At 39.3% G+C, this 22333-nt stretch overlaps 1 protein-coding gene across 2 annotated transcripts in view; it reads right to left on the minus strand.

Annotated features, from left to right (window-relative positions):
* Positions 1-22333, minus strand: part of PRDM2 (PR/SET domain 2) — a 62192-nt gene that overhangs the window by 5033 nt on the left and 34826 nt on the right. Inside the window, exons 1-4 of one of the 2 annotated variants that reach the window (XM_086625588.1) lie at positions 17677-17697; positions 14129-14239; positions 8106-12480; positions 5654-6159 (exon numbers count right to left, since the gene is read on the minus strand). In XM_086625588.1, the coding sequence (XP_086481714.1) occupies positions 6147-6159; positions 8106-12480; positions 14129-14147 (4407 nt within the window). In that variant the 5' untranslated portion in view covers positions 14148-14239; positions 17677-17697 and the 3' untranslated portion in view covers positions 5654-6146. Of the gene's footprint in view, positions 1-5653; positions 6160-8105; positions 12481-14128; positions 14240-17676; positions 17698-22333 lie in introns of those variants that run through there. The other variant, XM_086625587.1, reaches the window with a different exon arrangement.

Raw genomic sequence — 22333 nt, forward strand, 5'->3', positions numbered from 1 at the left:
CACACTGCAACGTTTAGCAGAAAGCACAGTACCTAAACGAAACGCTAAATAAATTCTACCGAGTCACAGCTGGAACGTGACTAACTGCTACTCACGCACCATCCGCACAAGAGACCGACTTTGCTCCGTCTGCCCGAGCCCTTCCCAAGCAAACTCCTTCCACGAGCAGCACCGGGGCAGCGTCAGCGCTCGCGGTTCAGCTCCGACCCGCGGCGAGGACAGCACACCGAGCTCTTTTCCCTTCCCAGGCCTCCCGATGCCCTTAGCAGGCAGCACAGCCTCTGCGTTCTCGACAAAATCACTTCCCTGGAACAAAGCCCTCGCGTTTACTCTACCGCAGGCATTTACCTTTGCTGAGCAGCATTGCCTGACCTGCAGGATTGAGGCAGGCTCTGCCCAAACAGGCCCAGATACAAGATTCTTCTCTTTTGATGGACACAGGGCATTACGAGCGGTGCAAGCCTCAGTTTTGCTGTTGATCTGAAAGGCAGCAGAGCTCCAGCGCGCGATGCCACCTCGCACCACATGGGCTGACTACGGAGCCCGTGGTTCTCAACAACGGAACATCACCTGCTGAATTATCAAAGCTGTTTCTCACAACCCTTTGGCGGCTTCTGGGAGCACCGTCATCCGAAACATGACTCAGAGACCCTGGTTGGCTTGTGAAACATGAAAGTCTCACAAAAAGTAGGCAGAGAGAGATACACAAACAAAGCACATGTTGCTGATCACTATACTATGTTCCACAAACCACTCGAGCTTTCCATAAATTAGGAAAATTAAGCAGCTACCTATCTCTTAAGAAAAAGCCTCCCTCCAACTTGATGCCTGCTCAAGCCTCCCTTTGAGTTTCACTGTTTTACTGCCTTGTAACTGGAAAAAAAAAAAAAAAGGAGCAATATTTCAACCCTTTTTCAAATGTACTCAACCAAAAGCACTTTTAGAGACTTACTAAGAGAAGTAAACATGCAGGGTCAGCAGAACGAGAATGAAAAGTGATGAAGTAGGCATGGGAAGCAGTAGTCAGGGGTGACTCAATAGCAGTAAGGCTTCCTCTTAACTAAAGAAGAGGTTTAAAAGTAGACAGTGGCTGAAGAGACTGTGGTCCAGAGACAGAATGGGACTGTAACACCTCCTGCTCCTTTCCGAGTTCTGCCAGTGATCTCGTGTTAGACATTGGATGCTGCACACTACCAGCTTCCTCTCCTGCTCTTGGTCTAATAATCCATTTGCATTTTAAACACTTGGGTGAGATCTCTGCCTAAGTGATGAGCACAGAGTAGTACTGACCACAGCTATACTCCGAGCATTACCTTCACATTAATTTCACTCAAAAATTACCTGTAACACATTACTTAAATTGCCAAGTCCCAAAGAAAGCTCAGGAAATTACACCAGGTCATTCATATACATGGAACAAAGATCCATCTTTAATAACATCAGCATTTTTTGTTGTCTCATTTGGTGTGTAAAATGGACCATTAACTGTACACTTAATGTATCAATCCTTTCTTGCAGTGTTCTATTTGCATCTTGCTCTGAAATAGAATTATTTCCCTCAGCTTCCCTCTCCTCCAGAAAACACCTGAGGTCCTACACATGCCCTCTTCCATTAAAGAGCTGCTACCCACTTTCAGAGCAGCTCCACCTAAGCAGTAAATTACATGAGCTCTACCAAAAAAATACAGGATGCAGCTACAGAATCAAAATGCATTACATAGCATACAAAACCAGGAAACAAACTATGTGGTTTTTTTACTGCAATCTGAATAGCAGCTTTGTTGAAATCTCTTGCACATTTGAATTTGTACTTTACTCCCAAGCGTTTTCTGAAGCGTCTCTTCTGAGTAGCCTTCAGCTCTCGCTTCACTAGATACTGGATAACTGCCCATCCATGATGTTTAGATGGAGCAATTCACTTTACAAATTAATTCAGATTATTGCAACTATATAGGTGAAGCTTTACAGAGCTCCCATTACACTTCCACAAGATTTGTGCACCCAACTGTTGAGTGCTTTTCAAAACTCCAGCTATGGCTTCAAAACACCAAATGCGATACGATACTAATGCTACAAGTATTAATATTCTATTTTTAAATACTGTATAGGAGCGACCCCAAATCAGCTTTGCTTTATATTGGTATCAAAGTATCTTCAGTTACTATTATGAAATTTCACACATCCCAAGAGACTCTAATTCTTTACTAGTTCAATTAAATAGAAGCCATGGAAGTTTACCTCTTTTTCATAATTCACTTACCACAAAAGCTCGGATCTGAAACAGCATGCACTTGTTGTTCAGAATCTATCCTTCAGCTCATCATGAATAAAATCTCATGTGACTGATGCAGATCACAGTAAATGAAAGCTACAATTAGCACGTAAGGTCTTCTACGTTCTCTTTTTAAGGTCACTCACAAGCTATTTGTCTGTCACAGGTTATAACTTGTAGCTCAGTTTCTTATCTGAACTTGACTCCAGTAAAAGCTGGAACTGGCTCCACAATTTCAGACCTGAAGTCACCAACCTCAGCAAGTGAAGGGAGTGCTACTCATTTCTGTATTTGAAATTGAAAATGTGCACATCGAGTTGCTGGGATCTAGTTTTCTATGACAGCTCCCTAAATAAAAGCACCAGGAAATAAACTAGGACACTTTAAATAATAGGCTTACAACACAAAATGCCCATAAAATATAGTACCAGAAAAACACCAGCCTAAGCCAACGACAAGCAGCTCACACAACGGGGCAGGGGCTCAGAGCAAGGCAGGACACACTACGTGCAGGGGGCCTGGCTGCACCACCTCGACTGTCCTGCAAAGCCCAGGCTTGAACACATCTAAGACATTCCCTGATACAAGCTGGTTTTAACCCCTTCTAGAAAACTGGATAACGAGAAAAAGAAAAAAAGATTAAGCACAATATGTTAGATCTCCCAAGTACGTACACACTTCAGTATTATTGTTTTTATTAAACTGACACTGCATTGAATCTTGACCAGCATCTCAGTCTCTGTAAACAGGACAAGTTTAATTGTTCTCATTGCCTGCTTGGACACATTTCAAGAAATGTCAGCACTTTGCGGGCATCGTTACGGCTTTATTGTTGCATTCAGATCATAAAGAGGCAGCTATGAAAAGCCACAGAAATTCAATTATGCAGATAAGATGTAACAGTAACTATAGAAGCTGCACATTTCCTATCTGTGATGAGCAGCCTATTTATTTAGGAATGAAACTTCTTCCTTGACGATCAGCTCTCACTTTGGAATACAGATCTCCGTCATACAGCACTTCACTTGAGAACTGGTGTGTACGAACCATCTCAGGATGGCAACATCCCTCAGACACAAAAGGATTTAATATCACAGCAGAGAAACAGTAAAGACAACGGCAACAGGATTTCTGCCATAATATTAAGGAATCAGGGAAGGAAGTCGGCTTATTTAGGATCAGTTCACTGCTAGACATCTCTAACAAATCCTTACAAGCTATCGAAATACCAAGACTGCAGTAAGACCAAACAGCAGCTGGTATTTCAGCTGTCAGTAACAGAAGATGTGAAACAACTTGTTAAGAAGTTTATGTCCCACTCTCAGTAACTTCAAACCTACAGGAGAGATTTTACCTTTTTCTCCATGTTTCTTAATTGTTACAAAATAGACAAATACAACAATGGGTATGCAAAACAAAATGTTTTCACTTGGGTAAATATATTAAACCCTAATCAATACTAAAAACCTTCACTGTGGTTGTCCTACCACCTAATGGATGTAATTGCTGCTGGAAGGCAGGCTGAGAATTCACCTCTTTAATCGTGGTGCAACTACCAAACTGCAGCGTGTACCATCACAATGCAGATGTGACTGCAAAAACACTCAATGAACAATGCGAGAACTTCTGCATCGTTGCACCAGATTTTCCCTAACAGTTAAAATTTGGGGAAAACGTTGTTATGGCGAGGACAACATGCACAAGGAATGACACAGCACATGAGAAAATAAACAAGGAGTTCTTGCTGAAGAATCCTACCTTAAACAGAATTATTAGTTTGAATAGACAACTACATAAAATATTAACTTACTACTGGATTATTGTGAGCGCTAAGAAATGGGCTAGTGTAATTAATATTAGTAGTCTTAACGACGTTACATTATTCCAACTGCCACGCTAATATGGACACAGATGCTTCCAGCTCCACTGCAGGAGGCAGAATGTATATCTTGGTGGTGGAATCCAACATTCCAAATTTCTCAGAGGCAAAACTCTTTACACGCATTTTTTAAATTAAACTATTTCACAAGTTTAAAGCACATAAAATTAGAACATAATAGTATCAGAAGAAGTTGAAATGGTGTGTGTAATTTTAATTAGAATAATTTAAATTTATTAACTGTGTCCACAATTTAAAAAAAAAAAAATCTAAGACTAACTCAGAAGTGTCAAATTGGTATAAATTTGTTTCAGTGAACTGGGCGTAGACAAGTAAAGGATGCAAGCATACTTAATTCCTTCTAGATGTACATACACTGTTTCATTTTTCCTGGCACATATGGTTTCCATACAAAAGGCAAGTTTCCCACAAGTTTTTAAAAAGTTTACTTTATTGGTTACAGTTATATAAAACGTGTCATGATAGTTCCATCTAATTGGTCATTAAGAGCTTGCAACAGCACAGAGACTCTTTAATACATCTGCAACTCACACCATGTATCGCACGCCAGAGAAAAAAAATCCCTCTCCAGTTGCTTACCTGCATGTACAGTATCTTCAGCAAGGCTACAATGTTCAAAAGCAATGACAACCCCACTTTTATGTCAAATTGTAATTTTTAATGTTTGCATTAGAATAGTCTTTGTATCACTCTCCAGTAAAAGAAACAAGCAAACTTTAATACAGGAACATGCTCCAAGATTCACAACCCAAAATGAAAACAAAATGAAATTAATGTAAAATGTAAATCACATATAGTACAATTGAAGTGTCCAAAACAATTTAAATAATTTTAAATATTTTATTTTTTAAACTTGCTACAAATGCTTTATACAATATTTCAACATAAAGTCCCCATAACAGAAATGTAACAAAATGGGAATGATAGTGAAAGTGAAAGTTAAAGTGGCACAAATTCACCAAACAAGTATTAAACTACAAATTTTAAGAGGTAGATTACTTTTTAAGTCAAGAACAAAAATAAAAGGGGTGGCTGTATAAAGAAACTAGTCACTTTCCATCAGTTCTGTCATTAACCTTGGAAGCTGTATGAACACATTACAAACGGTATTTCCATAAAAAGCTGTTATGAACAACAGACCAATTTCTTGTCTTAAGTTATTAGATACAGGTGTACGACCTTTTAGAGTAATTATATATTTAACTTCCAAAATATACAGGTATGTAGTCCTGGTCTAGCCTCCTTATCAATAAAAAGATACACTGCATTCATTATATATATGGTATTTAGAAATCAATAGCCATATTTCATTGCTATATAAAGTTTCATTTGCATGTATAAATAGGAATTTGGAAAATCCATAAAACATCCAAAGCAGGCTTTTTCCCCATCGTGTGCTGGACATCTAAAAGACTCAGAAAGCGAGGAGAAGGTGGGAAGAAAAGGAAATCCTGTCGTGCTAGGTTGGCCTCTACGACAAAAGGCTTTAAGAGAGTTAATACATGACAAAAATACTTTTGAGTGCAGCAACGTTTGTTGTCCCTGAATCTACACTGAATTATTGACAAAATTAAGGAACCTGCTTTGCCAAGTATAAAACTGAACTGCCTGTCTGCCATCCACGAAGGTACGGACAAAACCAGGATCTGAGCAACACGAGAGCAAAAGATTTGGTTAAATTAATCCCACTATTGATGGTTTCATGTGGATTTTTTTTTTTGTTTTTAATAGTACCCTTCTCTTTTATCTGAATCATCCTGTAGCCCAGCATGTGTGTGAGGCACCAAATAAGAAAATCTATGCCTGACACCGAGTATTAGCAAGAAGCCTGCAGGCAATTTTATGATTGTGAGTCAGCTTCAGCTGGTTTCGCAAGCTTGGTGGATTTCACATCCATTGTCGTAGTGCTTATCCTAAGTTGAGCATGCAACAGCTCTACCATGTCATTAAGGGATTTTTGTGTTTGTTTTGTTTTTACGGGAGATTCCTAGAAAATAAAAAACAAAAACTGACGATAAATGACAAAACAAACTATTTGTGAACGGAGTATGTTTACACAGAAAAACTGAAAGGTGAAGAACAAATTCGGAGACAAATATTTCATGAAGCAAGTCTTGAAAACTAGTTAGAATTAAGATTTCCTGGGGAGGAAAAAACCCAACCCAACCGTGCCTACAGAGCAGAATCGAAGTTAGCCTGTGCTGACATTAGAGTATGCAGGCAAAAAAATTCTTCATATTATACACTTGATATAAAAAAAATTGACTAGACAATCTAGATTTATGACCATTATTTCAGAAACTAAAAGCAAGAATTCTTCTAGCACAACTATTCATTAAACCAGTCAAGACTGCAAGCTGCCAAAGTAAATTAACCGCATGTGAGACAGTCAAGGAGATCTTGCCCCTAGGTAAGCTGGGGGTACTTACCCCAAATACTATTAAACAATTTCCATATGCAGATTTCCAAGTACTCGGTTACTCTGCTTAAGGTCACATGATTAATTTAGATGGAAAGATGTGTCATTCTGGCTTCGAATTCTACTGGTCTGTTCTGGCATCATGTAAAATACCGTTTCACACGTAACAGAGAGCAGCTGATGATAATTAAGTAACATGAAGATGTTTCTGTCCCAAGAGAACAGGCCTGGCAGACAGTTCTTGTTCCTTAAAGGCACTTTTTACACCATTAGTCTCCCAATTCCAGTAATGTTTTTCTCCTTCAACGCGTCCTAATTTGGGTATTGACTATTAAAGTCAAATTCCCCTCTAGCTCTTTGAAATAATTCCGAACATTTACTTTACAAAGTATTTCCTCAAGATTTCCACCTGGGAGGTGAAAATCTTCACCGTAAGACACCCGAGCTGCAAACAGTTTGGGCTTTGACACTTCTCAACAAATTCTACCAGGGGATACTTGTTCTGAACAAGGCTGCCAGTTCCTCCCCCTCCTCCGCTATTAATTACTTCGATAAAAAAAATACTACCTTCAGCCGTAAATGTGGTGATAATCACAGCCGTGCACTGCAATTAGCAAAACCAAAAGAACTCTTAATTACCAGTGAGCTCTGTGAAAGTTACTCCGTGAACCAGATACCTGTTTCTAAGAACAACAGGGTAGGAACGTGCTAGTAAAAGTTACGAACAGTTGCAAAATATCCTATTGATTTGAGAGACTAGATGAAGGCGTAAATCGGGACTCAGGCACATAGAGATTAAGATTTTATTTATTTATTGAAGTATTACCCTTTCTTGTGATTAAAATGCTTCTTCTCAGAAAGAAATAGAGCTTTAATCTAAATTTTTTTTATACTGAAACATAAGAGCATGATACTTCTAACAAATTTACATGTTCATGTAACTTTCTTTACACATGTATTTATCTTATATTAAGTATTTAATGATCTGACTTAATTAGTATGCACATACGTTTTTGAAGTATTTGGTCATGGGGTTTTTTTATGATATGCAGAGAATGCTTTTTATTAAAAACCAATAATACAAGTTATTTTAGTGAGTAAAAAAATGCAGTCATGATTTTTAGCTTAGTGAACCGCCGTAAAATAAATCTAGAATGACTTTGGGCCACCTTATATGCGAGAGATCAAATACAAAGTCATTGTCTCCAATAACATTGAGTTTAATGACGTTAAGTTTATTTGCGCTCAGGTACTGACATTTTTTTCCAGAGTTTTCAATTCAGTTTATAAAGACATTCTCTATACAAATTGTATTATTTCATGACAACATGACAAAATGCATCAAGTATGTACATCGTACCTCAGCACGACTGAGCTACTTAAACCGTGTTTTAGGAAACGCAACTTTTTTTTTTTATTTAAGTATGAGAAACTCAAAAAAAAAGACCAAGAAAACTGGCAAAACAGCAAGCAACGTGTTCCTGTGTTGTTTCAACTTCAAATTAAACGCTTACCTGAAATCTTTTAGTTCTTGCTTTGTACTGCTTTCATCTCTTTTGTTTTCTGCTGCCTCTGCGTTTGCTGCCTGCTGCAGGCTTCGTGTAATGGGTCCTCCGATCCTCTCCCTGGATTTTACAGCGAATCTGTCCGCCTTTTTCTTGCTCGCCACAGCAGACTTACTTGGCAAAACAGCTTTATTATTCCTTTGTATTCTCACATGCAGTTTCCGGGACGCTTTGCTCGAGATTCCGGAGGAATTGTTCTTAGAGACTACCTTAGTTTTTTTCCCATCAACGTGGGACATTTTGGACACTCTGACAGGACTGGAGTTCCTCAATGCCGAAGACGAATTTGGCTTTTTAGATCGAATGGGAGGTACGAATTTAACGCTTTGTTTCGATTTGAAGGCTGCAGAGGCAAGCTGGATTTGTGCAGGTCCTGAGGTCCGTGCTCTCGTCTTGCCCAAGTGAGGCTGCATGCTCTGCATTTTGATCTCTGCATCCGCCGTTCGCCTGCGCTGGTTGCTGCCTTTCTCACTGCTGGCAGGTGAAGAAGAACTTGCACCTTTTTTGGAAGAATTCTTTTTAGAGGAGGGAGAGATGGGTTTTTTGGGACAGCTATACGACGCGTGTTTATTCAAACTTCCAATGTAAGTAAACTCTCTGTTGCAGTAGGGGCAGATGTGAGAGTCTGACTCGGATGGACTGGTTTTTAATTCTGCCTTCTGCTGGGCAGATTTCTTTTTTTGCAAGATAGCTTTCTGGACAAGCTGGTTTTTCTTTTTCAATGCACTTATTTTTAGTTTATTTGAGGACATTTTGCTAATCTCGACATTGAAATTAAGTCTTTTAGGCTGACCCATTCGTCTGAAGGCATTCTTTCCAGGGCCAGCTAGAACCACCATGCCGTTCTTCGGCTGCACTGTCTGCTTCAGTGGTACTGGATTTTTTTTAGGTGTGTATCTCTTTTTGTCACTGGCAGACGCACAGGCCAGTATGTGTTTGTGTAACTCAGGCATGTTATCGACACTTTTCCCACATTTTGTGCATCGAATGGCAGTAGTAAAAGTCTGTGGAATATTGTGGGTAGTGAAGTTTGTGGCAGTAACTCCAATACCCATAGGATTACGATGGTGATACTGAAATGGAGGTGGTTTAAAGCTCGGGTAGTGTTGATTGAGGCCCATACGAACATCTGGATCTTTGGATTTTACTCCAGATGCCATTATTTTTATAGTAGTATAAAGCTCTTCGGAGGAATCATTTAGATCTTCATCTTCCTCCTCTTTAGAAGGTTCCAAAGAATCTTCTGGCAGGCTCTGCATGTGCTCCACGTTCGCCTTACTGGGGTCAGTAAAATTCTGGGGTCTCAAAGTCCCACTTTCAAACTCATGATGCGTGCACTCTTTGTCTGGATGGAGATCTCGCTGATGCTGTTGCAAATTGCACAAAAAAGCAAATTCCTTTTTACAGACCGAGCAAACAAAGATATTTCCTACTCCATGAAGCAGAAAGCGATGTTCTGACAAGTCTGTTTTATCCCTAAAAAGCTGTACACAGAATTCACATTTGAAGGGCCATTCTTCAGCATGAATGGATAAATGCTTCGTTAGGTCTTTAATAGAAAGAAAAGGTGACTCACAGACATTGCACACAAAGCTTTTACTAAACGTTTCCTGCACTACTCCCGATTCACTTGAAGTATGACGATCTTCTCTTGCGTTCTGTTGTTCACTTTCAGCTTCTTCCTGTTTTATTATCGGGAGAGTACTTTCAAGATTATCAGCAGAGGAAACGACAGAAGAAACTACAGAAAGAGGAGGTGGAGATGGAGATGATGAAGATGAGGAGGAGGAGAAAGAGGAGGAAGAGGAGGAAGAAGACGAGGAGGAGAGTGTAGGAGGACCAGGTGAAGCAGCAGAAATAAGAGGTTCAACAGAAGGAACAGGAGACGAAGAAGGAGAAACCGTAGGTGAAAGAACTGGTAGAGGAGACTGGGTAGTAGTGTTAGAAAGTGGCGATGGGCAAGAAGAGGTGTTAGTGGCACTGGCAGAGGCATCTGGAACTGGTAAGGGCATCGTTGGAAGAAGGGGAGGAGGTGATGTAGCAACGGTTAACACAGGCGGGCAGGGCGGTGGGGACGGAGGATTGGTTGGTGTTAACAACGGCGGCAGCTGGCACACGGAAGGTACAGCAGATGCCTGTGGCACAGGGGACCCAGAGGAACTGAGGGGCTGAGTGTCAACAGAAGACGATGCAGAGAGACTGAGATCCATGTCAGGGTCTGCCTGAGGCTCCAGGGATTTGCTTGGGCTCTCACTCCTGTTGCCACCGAGTGTGCTGTCTGTGGCTGCATCGGTTCCGTTATACTCATTCAGCAGAACCTTCTGTAACATGCAAGTGGTTGGTTTCTTCTTTTTAACACCACTACAGGTTGGCTGCATGGAATTTTCTTTATATTCCCTAATTTCAGCATCGCTGCAAGGCTTCTTATGCACACTTAAATCTAAAACAGATTCCCAGGGAACCTGATTCTTATTTTTGACATCAGACCTTTGCTTCACACCACTAGATAAATCCAGCGGCTGCTGGTTGCACACGTTGCCAAAAGTCGGAGCTGCTGTCCAGTCTTTTGATGTTTTATAGTCTTCAAAGCAAAGAGGGCTCAAAGTCTCTTTTTCCTCCCTTCCAGTCAAGCTCCAAGCAGGTGAGCTGCTGTGGCTTTCTAACTTTGGCATTTTTGAACTCCGAATATTATCATTCCACACAGTTTTTCCCTCACCTGATTTGACAAAGTCTCGAAGCACTGGACTGTGCTGTGGAGAACTGGGAGGGGAGCTGGTCCTTCTTTTAAATCTACTGGATGCAGGAGGCAAAATAGATGCTGATGTAACAGAAGGTCCTAGTTTAGGGATTTCACTTGATGGAGTTATCTTCTTGCTGTCCTGTGTCTGAAGAAGCTGTTTTAATTTCGATGACAAATAAACACCTTTTTCTTTATGAAAGGGTAAGCTTTCTGTTGAAATGCTAAGAGGAAGATTTAAAGAACTAGTAGGAGTTATAGGTTCTGGTTCTACTTCAGTTTTAATTTTTGGTACAAGAGGAGGGCTGGCAGTTCTCCGCTTTTTGGATTCAGTGCTCCCACTGCTAGAGGGTTCCTTGGGAGGTTCATTCACATGTGTTTGCGTAACCTTTAAATTTGAGGAGATTTCCACCGTGACTGGACTGATGATACAATTTAGTCCATACAAGTCTGCAGAGTTGGACTCCATCTGAATCACATCACAATTGCTAGTGCTGCTGTTGGACTGAATTTTACCATCAATATAATAATTTAAATTTTCAGAGATATTGCTGGAAATATCCATAATATAGACATCATCTACTTCCCCTTCCTCTTCTATTTCTGTACTTGCTATATACACACTCTGGACCGGTGGGGCCTGCTCTGTCTGAAGTGGTGGCTCTTCAGTAAAGAATCCTTTTCTTCTGACACCTTTGGGAATAAGATGACGCTCATGAACCCTACGCTGATGCCTCCGCATGTTGGTGTGAGTTCCAAAAACCTTTTTGCAGTACTTGCACGGATGCAATTCTTTGGGCTCCTTATTTTCCTCAGCAAAAGCAGAGTTTGACGTTTCTTGGGAAACCTTCTCAGAATCCAAGACAACAGAGTCCTGCACAAGACTGGAAACGTTCAGGTCATCTTTAAGACCGTCATCCACAATTACCTGGTTATCAGCAACGTTATCCAAGTGTTGTGACGATGTTAGTGTTAGGAAAGGTTTCCTTTTTGGCCCTGCTTCGTGGCGCCGCTCATGCCTTCGCCTGTTGATTTGAGTACCAAAGGCTTTCCCACAGTATCGACACTTGAAAGCGTGGTTAACAGTAGATATATGGATGTGCATGTGGCGTTCAAGTCCTTGCTTCGTTGTAAACTTCCTCTCACAATGCTGACAGGGAAACATGAATGTTTCCTGAACGTCACCATTTGATTCACCTCTCGCTTTTGGAATTTTCACAACAAGTTTTTTCTTTGGAGAGCTTTCTGGAGATTCTTCTGACGTACTCTTTTGCTCTTCCATAGAGTCTAACTTTTCTTCACATATCAAAGGCATTTCAGCATTTTCTTTAGACATATTGGTATCTTCTATGTCCTCTTCATCTTCCTCTTCTTCATCGTCCTCCTCTTCATCGTCATCTAAATCATCTGATGCACAGTTTATTGCTTCTCCTTGTTTGTCTTCAGTTACCATTTGTGGTTCACTGGCAGGACTAGGGATTATCAGCTTTGGAAGTACATCTTGATTTACCATTTCCTGAATCACAGCTGTTTGTTCCAGAGACAGTACAGCAGAAACAGAAGGCGTTTCATCTTCCTCTTTATGACCTGATACACAAAGCATGAAAAGAAAAGCATGAGACACTTTTACCAAACACTTCAAAGGATGCTACACTTTTCTTCTACCTTTTCCTCTAGTATCACAAATCCAGCAGTTACGACCCAGCACATACCATTACTTCTCACTGTTGTGATTCAGTACTGAAGAGTAAAAAAACTGTATTCAATAAGTTTCCTTTCTGGAATTTCAGCAAAATGTAGGCAACTGTCTATACTTAACAGAGAATCTTTAGATTGAACACTGTGGCCAAGAAACCCAAAACAGCCTGAAGAGTACCAAAACATTTCAAGGTAGACTTCAGAATGTTTCAAGAAACCTCCAAAACGTTTTCACTGACTATTCTTACAGCAAGTAAGTGTCAGAAAAGTACTGCAATACGTACAGACAAAGTACATAGGAAACCTGTCACGTAAATTTTGGATTTTGACCATTTTCCCCAAATTATTAGCAATAAACCAATCTGGATTTGTACTGTAATGCACAGCAAGGTGTACCTTGTATCTGGCATAGTACTTTTCATTCTTTAAGATTTTCTATTAGCCATTGCCTGCATAGCTATTTCCTACAGTTCTGAATCAGAGCATGCATGCATCTCATTTACTGGTGTGAACGGATTCTTTATTCACACCTCTGCATGCTAGTTTTACCTATCTGCTGTCAGATAAGTCCACCACTGAGGAAAATAATTTTCCTGCCAATTCACACAATGCTGTTTAAGTGGTTACACGTATGAGGCAGGAAGTTCCTCTCCATTCCCTTGCTGGGGCATAAGATGCCTGGGACAGTGGTGCACGTGGTGTGCAAGCAGAAGAGACAACAGAGTGAATGAATGGAAGAGTTATGGGTCAAAAGTAGTTCAAGAAAAGGAGCTTGAAAGAAATCAGTACCTATATAGTGTTTTAAACATTATCAGTTACACTCACAGCAGTGGTAAGTTTTACGTTCTTGTAAAACAGACAAAAAAGCCTGACATATTTAAAATATCTTTCAGGTATTTTCACATACATACCATGTGAAAAAAGCCAAGTCAATTCATAACCAATGTTTGTGGATAATCTTTAGGACAAACAGCATGCTTAGCTAGCCACTGTATTTTTTTCCCTTTGACACTGACTTCTGTTAAATAAATAAATAACAACTGTAAAACTACACTCCAAAGATATTATTTCAGTAAGGACTTTTCTCTGCTCTTCTGTTCCAAGGAGTTTGGATTTATGCCTAAACTTGACAGTACAGTAATTTTTCCTGTTGGCAGAGCTGCATGTTTAATGACATACTTCTGACATCCACGTTCCTTACTATATAAAAAAGTTTAGGCAAACAATATAAACACGTTCGTTTTGCTACACTAACATAACATTTCTTCCCTCTGAGGGTGGTGAGGCACTGGCACAGGTTGCCCAGAGAAGCCCCATCCCTGGAAGTGTTCAAGGCCAGGCTGGATGAAGCGTTGAGCAACCTGGTCTAGTGGAAGGTGTCCCTGTCATCGAACTAGATGATCTTTAAGGTCTCTGGTAACCCAAACCATTCTATGAACATGCTAGCATATTTAACATGACAAAAAGTGTCCTTCACTTCAGAGAGGGATTCCAAGGGATAGTTAGAAGGAAAAAGATCAGATACTTGAGAACTCACCCTCTTTAGAATCCCTCATATCTGCAGAAGTAGAATCCAAATCAGCCTTTTTCTGTTTTGTATCCGCTGCCTTCTTTCCTTTGTTTTTACCTTCCTGAGTCTTCTTCTTTCCTGGGGAAAAAAATGCAACATTTATTATTCCTGTTCAACAATTTTTATTTTCCATATTTGAGTGGCAGAATTAAAACATCCAGCTTTGGAATATAACATACTTCTACAGAAACCCTATTTTCCTCAGGAATACAAATGACAGATCAGTAAAAAGGACAGCATTAGATAAAGCAGCAAGTCTCTAGAGCCCAGAAGTTAGAAATAAAGATAACAATGAGTTTCTAAAAATCTACAACTCCAAAATACTTTATTCACTTTCAAAGAACAGACTGTAATAGAAACATATTGTCCAGAGTTAAACGAGCTCACAGCATACCGTCACCCATTACCTTCATATGGCTACTAAATTACTGTATCTCATGCAAGTATACGGAAAACATGAAATTTCTTTATATACTATTAATCCTTAATGTTAACTGGAAGAAAGACCTTATGAAGTAGAGACCCATAGAGGCTTCTCTACTTGTATGAACATTCCGAATAATGACTTGAAGAGAGTTATAATAAAAACAATGAAATTAATAACATTACGAGAAGACTAAAAGCAACATGATCTTGACCAACAAGGCAAAGACAGTAAAACCAAATTAGATGGAACTGGGTAACAGTAAAATATAAAGGTATTTCATTGTGTCCAATGACACAAACAAGTTTGCTAACGCTTTGTTAGCAAAATTAAGAAGCATGTATTAGTTGCACAGGACGACGAACACAATGGAGATCAGGGAAAAATGGCATTTTGCAAAGACCTAATCAGTGACGCAAGATGTAAAGACACTGAAAACCTCATTTACCAACGCGCTGGTAATTTTTTCCATTAAAGACTCAGTCCAGTAATAGACAGAAATTATGATAAGGACTGTGTAATAACACATGAAACTTTTAAGTCTTCCAATTCAATCCATTGCAAAGACAATATTCTCCACAGAGAACGGTTATTTTACATACAACACCGTGGCCGAGACACCAGTCTCCTCTGAAACCTCACACTTCCCCACATCATCTCTTAGAAATGAGAATTGTCTGGAAGCAGCAATCCAAATTCCTCCTTTGCTCCCTCTAGGACACAAAATGCTACTTTTTAACACACGGATCCTTCTCTCTAATCAGAAGTGTGCATCACAGCCCTAAAGCCACTTCTTATCTAGAAGCATGTTCTTCCAACTCACAATCCCGTCAACGAGTTCCTCCTTTTTCCCTCAAAAATATTTTTCCCATCTTGAGCCAGGAAACTGAAATGCCTTTTAGAAAAACGTTCCTCTACTCAAACCAAAAATTTCCAAGTATGCAATGCCTCCAGTAGAACAGATCAGAGACGGGTCAGCTTTAAAAGGAAACGCTTGTTTTTATTTGAACATCCTATTCCATCTAAATAATTATCTGTATTTCCTGTCAAGGAGCCCAGATTTCACAGGCTCACCCCAAATTCCAGTGTGTTTCAGTTTCATGTATGTAATTATCCTTTCCCCTGCTACCCCTTATTCCAATTTATCAGTTTTTAGTCTGAGAAACTGACAATAGTCACTCAGAATGAATTTTTATCATCACTGGAAAATACCCACGCACCCTTCCTAAACTGAACCAGCAATTATCTCATCACACCCTCAAATGCTGTAACAACCTCTGCACCTAAACGTGCCACAATGAACCAACACTGGTTTATTCCACAATACAACATTCAGCTGTATTTTGTACCAAACATCTACAAGCTGTCAGACGATTCAGCACATATTTCAGTGTTCACACAAGCAGTATATATTTATATATACGAGTTTAAGTATATATTTACCTGTCAGGCTACTGAATGTTCAATTGGAATGTATTTTTTTTTATTATCAGCACCTCTACTGTTTGTAATTACAACTGGTAGTACCAAGTACAAAGGGTTTCAACTAAGTTTCCAGAAACATCTGCCAAGTCGCCCGAAATCCTTCTTGAAATGTACAGTAACACAAAGAGTTCTGTTCCTAGGTGAAAGGTCTAAATGTAAAATTTCAATACATTCCTAGGGAATCAAACGTGCATCACAATACACCTTTGCACCAACACAACAAAACACATTTAATTGTTAGAGTCCTTTGAGCTTTCAACTTTTTTGCAGACTGCTTAGCATTTGAAGACCGACATCAGTATATTGAATTAAATGACAAAATTCTAGATTCATCTCTCAACAATACAGATGAGACTAGAAAAAAGGAGGAAAAGATTGGTCCACAGGCCCCTCTCACCTATGCCAAACCTGGCCAGGGTTAGAGACAGTATTTTAGTAGATGGTACAACATATGATGGTATTGCAGATGAAGTCCCTGGGCAATTCTACATCTAATTCTACAGCAGCACGGCGTTTCACAGCATAATGACTGTGTAAAAGCCTTCAAACCAAAAACCCAATTAATTCTTTCTTATAACAAGATTAGAAATACACATTGTGCTCTTCAAAGCGTGAGGCCAAGTCTGTAAAAGCAACAACAAAAAAATCACTCATAAGTGCTAAAGCATGCTTAGATTTTCCAAAGTGTCATCCACTTGTAGAATATAAATGGAAATATGACATTTACAGTGCGTCAAATCCAATTATAATGTGGGAAACCACTGAAATAGCAGGATTTGTACACAAAGTTTGAGTTACTTAAGTCACATACTTCTTTATGCTATTGATGGAAAAAAGATCATTTGCAAGTTCTCCCGTTCACACCTAAAAAAAAAAAGATGCAACCTGCTCACTGATACAGCTGGAAATGTTTCAAGTTCTTGGCCTTTAAGCACAAACACACTTGAAGAGAAAATTTATTTAGCACCTTCTTGCCCATACTCAGAACAGTGAGAAAAACTGCTTGCATACAGACACAATTTTACATGTATCAGATCAATTTCTGACACGTATCAACTAGAGAGACCAACTGATTTTTGAGATTTTCCTTCTACCAGCTTTAGTTTGTTTATTTTCTAGGTTGCACCCTTCTTTGTAAAGGTTAAAAGAATTCACTGTACTCAAACATGGCAACAACTGTCCCAGATGCATCCATTTTATGGCCCTGCCTGGAATGTTCAATAGCAGATGCCCAGGAAGAGAATTTAAGACTAGAGTAATAGTAAAGTGATACTTCATTGCTATGCTCTTCCAGCTTTCACATTTCTACAGCTCAGGAACTTCTAAAGATATTTAATGCCTTTTGATAAACTTTCCTCCATGAATTCTCAAAGTGCATTTTAAAATCCATGGAAACCTGAAAGACTTGCATTATTTTCTTCCTGCATATTGTCAATGAAAAATGCAACCTACTATTCTGATATATCAACGAGTAGCCCAAAGTCTGTCCTTTAATTTTCTTACAGTTTAAGATGCCAAGAACTAACAGAGGCCTGCAGGAGGGGGAAAATGCCTCAGAAAACAGAACCTGGTGGAAGCCTGAGTATAAGTACACACGTGCACTTACCATCAGGTTCCTGAAGGGTCCTACATGGCTGCTACTGCCAGCTGGATCCTCCACTTGGTCTAAACAAGAAAGATACAGGAATGAAACACAGGGAAAGTGAAATGGAAACAATGACAAAAGAATAAATGAAGGGGCAGAACTTAATGTATGCGTCTGTGCATTAAAAGAATTGCAAAAGAAAGATGCAAAGGAAAATGAAAGAAACAGACGGAAAGTAGCTACTTGCCTATAGTGACAAAGATCAAAAGAGGAATGCATCAACTCTTGTCTCGCAACTTAATTTTTAAATACGGCTCTTTTTTCTCCCCTTTCCTTTGTTTATGTCATAGATAGGTCAGTATGAGCATTATCTGCCTCCACACCTTTACAATACCAGCATAACGTTTAGCACAAGCACTGCAGTAGGCACAGGAGATCTCATGCTACTGCCAAAGTCCAGAGAATTGGCTGTACTACTTACAGCGCAGTCCCATTTATTTCAGAGGAGTTCAGATGACAACAGAGTAAGAATTTAAAAGAGAGAAATAATCTTTATTTGGCTGTGCTTTATTTTATTGATCAAACCAAGACATCTCAAACAACCTACGGTTATCTGCGCTGTATTTTTGCTGTCAACCAAAAAACGAATGGAACTATAAAACCACTGAGTTATTTCTGGTGGGATGGGATAGGTGCACTCAGGAGGGAAGAGGTTAAAAAGAATCTTTCTATACACTTAGAGCTGAATTCTGTAATTAAATATTGCTAAATTGTACAAGATGCTATTATCTTTAATAACCTTTAAGTGGAGCACAAAACACGTACACAGTCAAGATCATAAAGTAAGAAGGACACTCACATCTGATCTCAGACACTATTTTGATCACTTACAAGAAATATGGAAGACAGACATTTGCCTCCCCAAAAATCTTGGGTTAATAGGGGAAAAGAATTGCTGGTATGAGTTTCTGGTATTCCTTTGAAGTCTGTAGCCAACAATTAACTCCAGTCCAGTAGCACATCTACCCCACATCCCATCCGTACTGTTCCTTAGAAGTACCACAGATACCCGCCCAAATCTCCAATCTCCTGGAAAACAGTGAAGCAACCTCAGAGACCCCCTGAAGAGTATTTCCCCCCCACAGATGAGCCTGGCCACCTTGAAAGTGTACGGCTGAAGGAAAAAGGACAAATCTGCATGTTCTACTCAGACAAACAGTGATCACTACATAGTTTCATGATGTGAATTACAGTGTAGTAACATAAACTCGCTAACCAAATCCCTTTGGGACTGGTTCAGATTAATCAAAGTTTCAATCAATCCCATGCAGTAGTTGCTACTATTCTGCAAATGAACTTTTTTTTTTCTTCCTCATATTGAAAAAAAAAAAAAACCCACAACTATTTTTGCACTGGAGAGAATGAAATACAGATTAAACATACATGCAACCTAAAAAAAACCTTATGGAAAATTCAGCAGAAGACAACTGCATGACCATTTCCACGTTATTTCAATTAATGAATTCTAAAATACTGATGCAACTTGATTTTTAATTTAACAGTTTGCTGTGAACCAGATTTCCTCTCTTCCTGTATCCAGAATACTGGTAGATGTCATGTTTTTCAAAGTAAATTCCTTAAACCTCCAGGCATCTATGAAAATCTGACTAGTTGTTTGTTCCACAAGACAGACTAGAAAAAAATAATGCCTTTTAAACACAAAACAGCCATATCCAAAATAACAGCACAAATTGCTCCAAAAAATTAAGTCCCAGTTGTGTTAGCTGGATGAGCATGAAAAAATGCAGAAACATGTTGCAGTGACTTCTTAGAATCTTGTCCAACTGTGAATGTCACAGCATATAAATGTTAAAGACCATACATATTCAATAAATGGAATTGATTAAACTCGAGTAACTTAGCAGAAAAAAAAGTATTCTGTTCAAAATGTCCATTATGAAGATGTGAATACTGAGGCTGCTCTTTTAACACATCTTCCTCTGTTAGCATTTAAGTGTCTTCATTTTGCTTTTTGATTTTTTTTTTCCTTTTTCTATTCTACCCTTAGTCAGGGTTCATTACATAGTGAAATCTTGTTTCCAAAACCTTTCGTTATTAACCACCAGCATCTGCTCAGACAGCAAAGCCAAATCATAAACCACTTGGCTAAATAAATGGCAACATACCTGCGTGTTAAGAGCTGCTTACAGTCACTGAAAACAGCTAAGAAATCTTAACATTTAGGGAAAGCCAGCAGGTATGACAAGCCTCATTTATACAAATATATGTATTATCAGGATTATTCACATAATCATGAGAATTACAGAAATTTGCTGAAAACATGACCTCAAACCCACAAGGTTCTGCAAATATTTTATTTAAAGATCTAAGCCAACAGCCACATTTCGAAGTACAGCCTACAGGTTCGTTGCACAGTTATTCATTCATTTTTTAAGAGGGGCTGCATGTTCTTACTGCAGACTTACACCTTCATCACACTACTGCATAAAAGATCTGACTCACAGCATCCACCATCTCATAGCCTATGGTAATGAAACTGTTTTTAAATTGCTGTCCAAAGTTTTAAGTGATCTAGGATAGGTGAGGTTATTCCACTACATTCTTCAAAATGCCACACTGCAAATTACTGGAGAAAGAGAAAGTGAGAGAAAAAATAGTAGGGATAAGTCACAAAGCTAGTAAATAACGGGCCAGGAATAGAAAAGATGACTCCCTTGAAAGAAGACATCTCAACAATTCTGCTTTACTAAACCAAAGTTACTTAAATATCATGACATCAACTTCCAATATTTCTTACATAACATTACTGTTAACACAACAACATACCAAAGTTCCTTTTAACTACTTGTAATTAAAAATTGCTTTGAAACTTGATAAGAGCAAACTTAGCTGAAACACTCTGAAGTGTACTTCTGAACACACACATACATTACTACCTGGGGAGGGAACGTCTTTTGAACTCAAACGCTTCCAACTAAAACAAAACAAAACATGAAATCACTACCTGCCAAATGCTTTGGGGAAAAATGCTCTTGTACTGGCAAAACCCCCCACTGCAGAACCCCAGAGGATGCCACCCAAGACCCCAAGGCTCAGGTACTTGAGTGCTGCCATAGAATAGCTTTGGGGATAGATTTTTTTTTTTTCCATAGACTGAATTGGTATGAGTCAAGCCAGAAAAAGCTTTTATTTTTATTCCATTGTTAGTGTAAGATATGCTATACTAGGAGTATTTTCCAGTTTGGCTGTAGAGATGCATCCCACTTGTTGGTGTGCATGCACAGATACAACCCTTTCTAACACCCTCTGACAAAATTCCTCCCCTGGGTAGGAAGGTACCCAACTCTCTGATTCAGAAATGCACACCGAGTATGACAACATTAAACAACTCTTCCATTTTCAAAACTAAATCTTTCTAAAACTGAACATTAAAAAGAGATGCAAAAAGGATGCAAAAGCAGCACACTTTTATTCACATTCCAGCAATTCTAAGGGTGAAATCCAAGCCATACAAGGCACAGCTCAGTTTTTATAACAAACATCTAATTAGAAGGGATGTCAATTAAATCTGAATGGCTACACACAGTGTCATTAGCTGTCAAGTACATATGAAAAGCTGCAGAAAAGGACAACATTTAAATGCCTTTATTACCTTGTTTTCCTCAATGCATCTTTACCATAAATAATTGGTGGGGCATTTTCCTTGCATACCATTATATACAGTTATCAGATACAGCTAGTTTATGTAGGCATAATTTTAGGTCCTGTTAAGCAAATGAAACACTAAAATCAACCTGAACTCTTTCGCAGTGTACAGAAATTATCACAATGTACTTTTAAATTCTGACTCCTGACAACCATGACAGCAGTTCAGAGCTACAGAAGATCTTAGTTCTGTATTGTCCATCTGCCCAAACCTAATATATGAAATAATTTTAATGGTGGAGAGGCATAACACATATAGCTATATACTTTGGAAAAAACAGAGAAACCTTGGAAATTATCTATAGTCCAAGTCCTATCACTGTACTACAAAACGGAATGTTCAGTCCATGTTGGCCTCACCATTCCCTGCTGGATTGCTTCCTCCCACAGCTGGAGACTCACATTATCTGCCAGGCCTTGTGCTCAGCACAACCCTGCCACTGTTCCTACGGCAAAGCCTCGGCAGGGCACTGCACTCCAACTGCTCGTGATCCCCGTGTAATCGAAGTGCCAGGGGCTGACCACCCTTGACTTCATAAGCTCTCCACATCCTTTCATCGCAGGCTGGTCGGAGAGGCTGAAGTAGTGGATACACATAGTGTGCCCTGCAACAGGTTCATGTGTGTCAAGTGACACTGGAGGTCTCCAGGAGGGATATTTTGAAAGCAAAAGTTACAGAAGCACAGTCCCTGAAAAGAAAACACATAACCCATTGCTCAAGGTAGCATATTCTCCTCCATTGTAATTCAAAGCACAATAACCAGTGCTACTACTGCTGGTTGAAGGCCACAAACAGCAGCAGCAGAGATAAATGGCTGTTTGACATCAAGAATAAAATCACATGCAGTGAGCAAAAGTTCTTCTGTACTTTTTTCCAGCAGAACTTGCATCTCCTCTTCTTTAAAAAGATAATTCCAAGCTTACACGGTAGAAGCAGGAGAGAGGAACAGAA

This window comes from Tauraco erythrolophus, chromosome 23 (assembly GCF_009769465.1).
Source record: "Tauraco erythrolophus isolate bTauEry1 chromosome 23, bTauEry1.pri, whole genome shotgun sequence".
NCBI classification, from domain to species: domain Eukaryota; kingdom Metazoa; phylum Chordata; class Aves; order Musophagiformes; family Musophagidae; genus Tauraco; species Tauraco erythrolophus.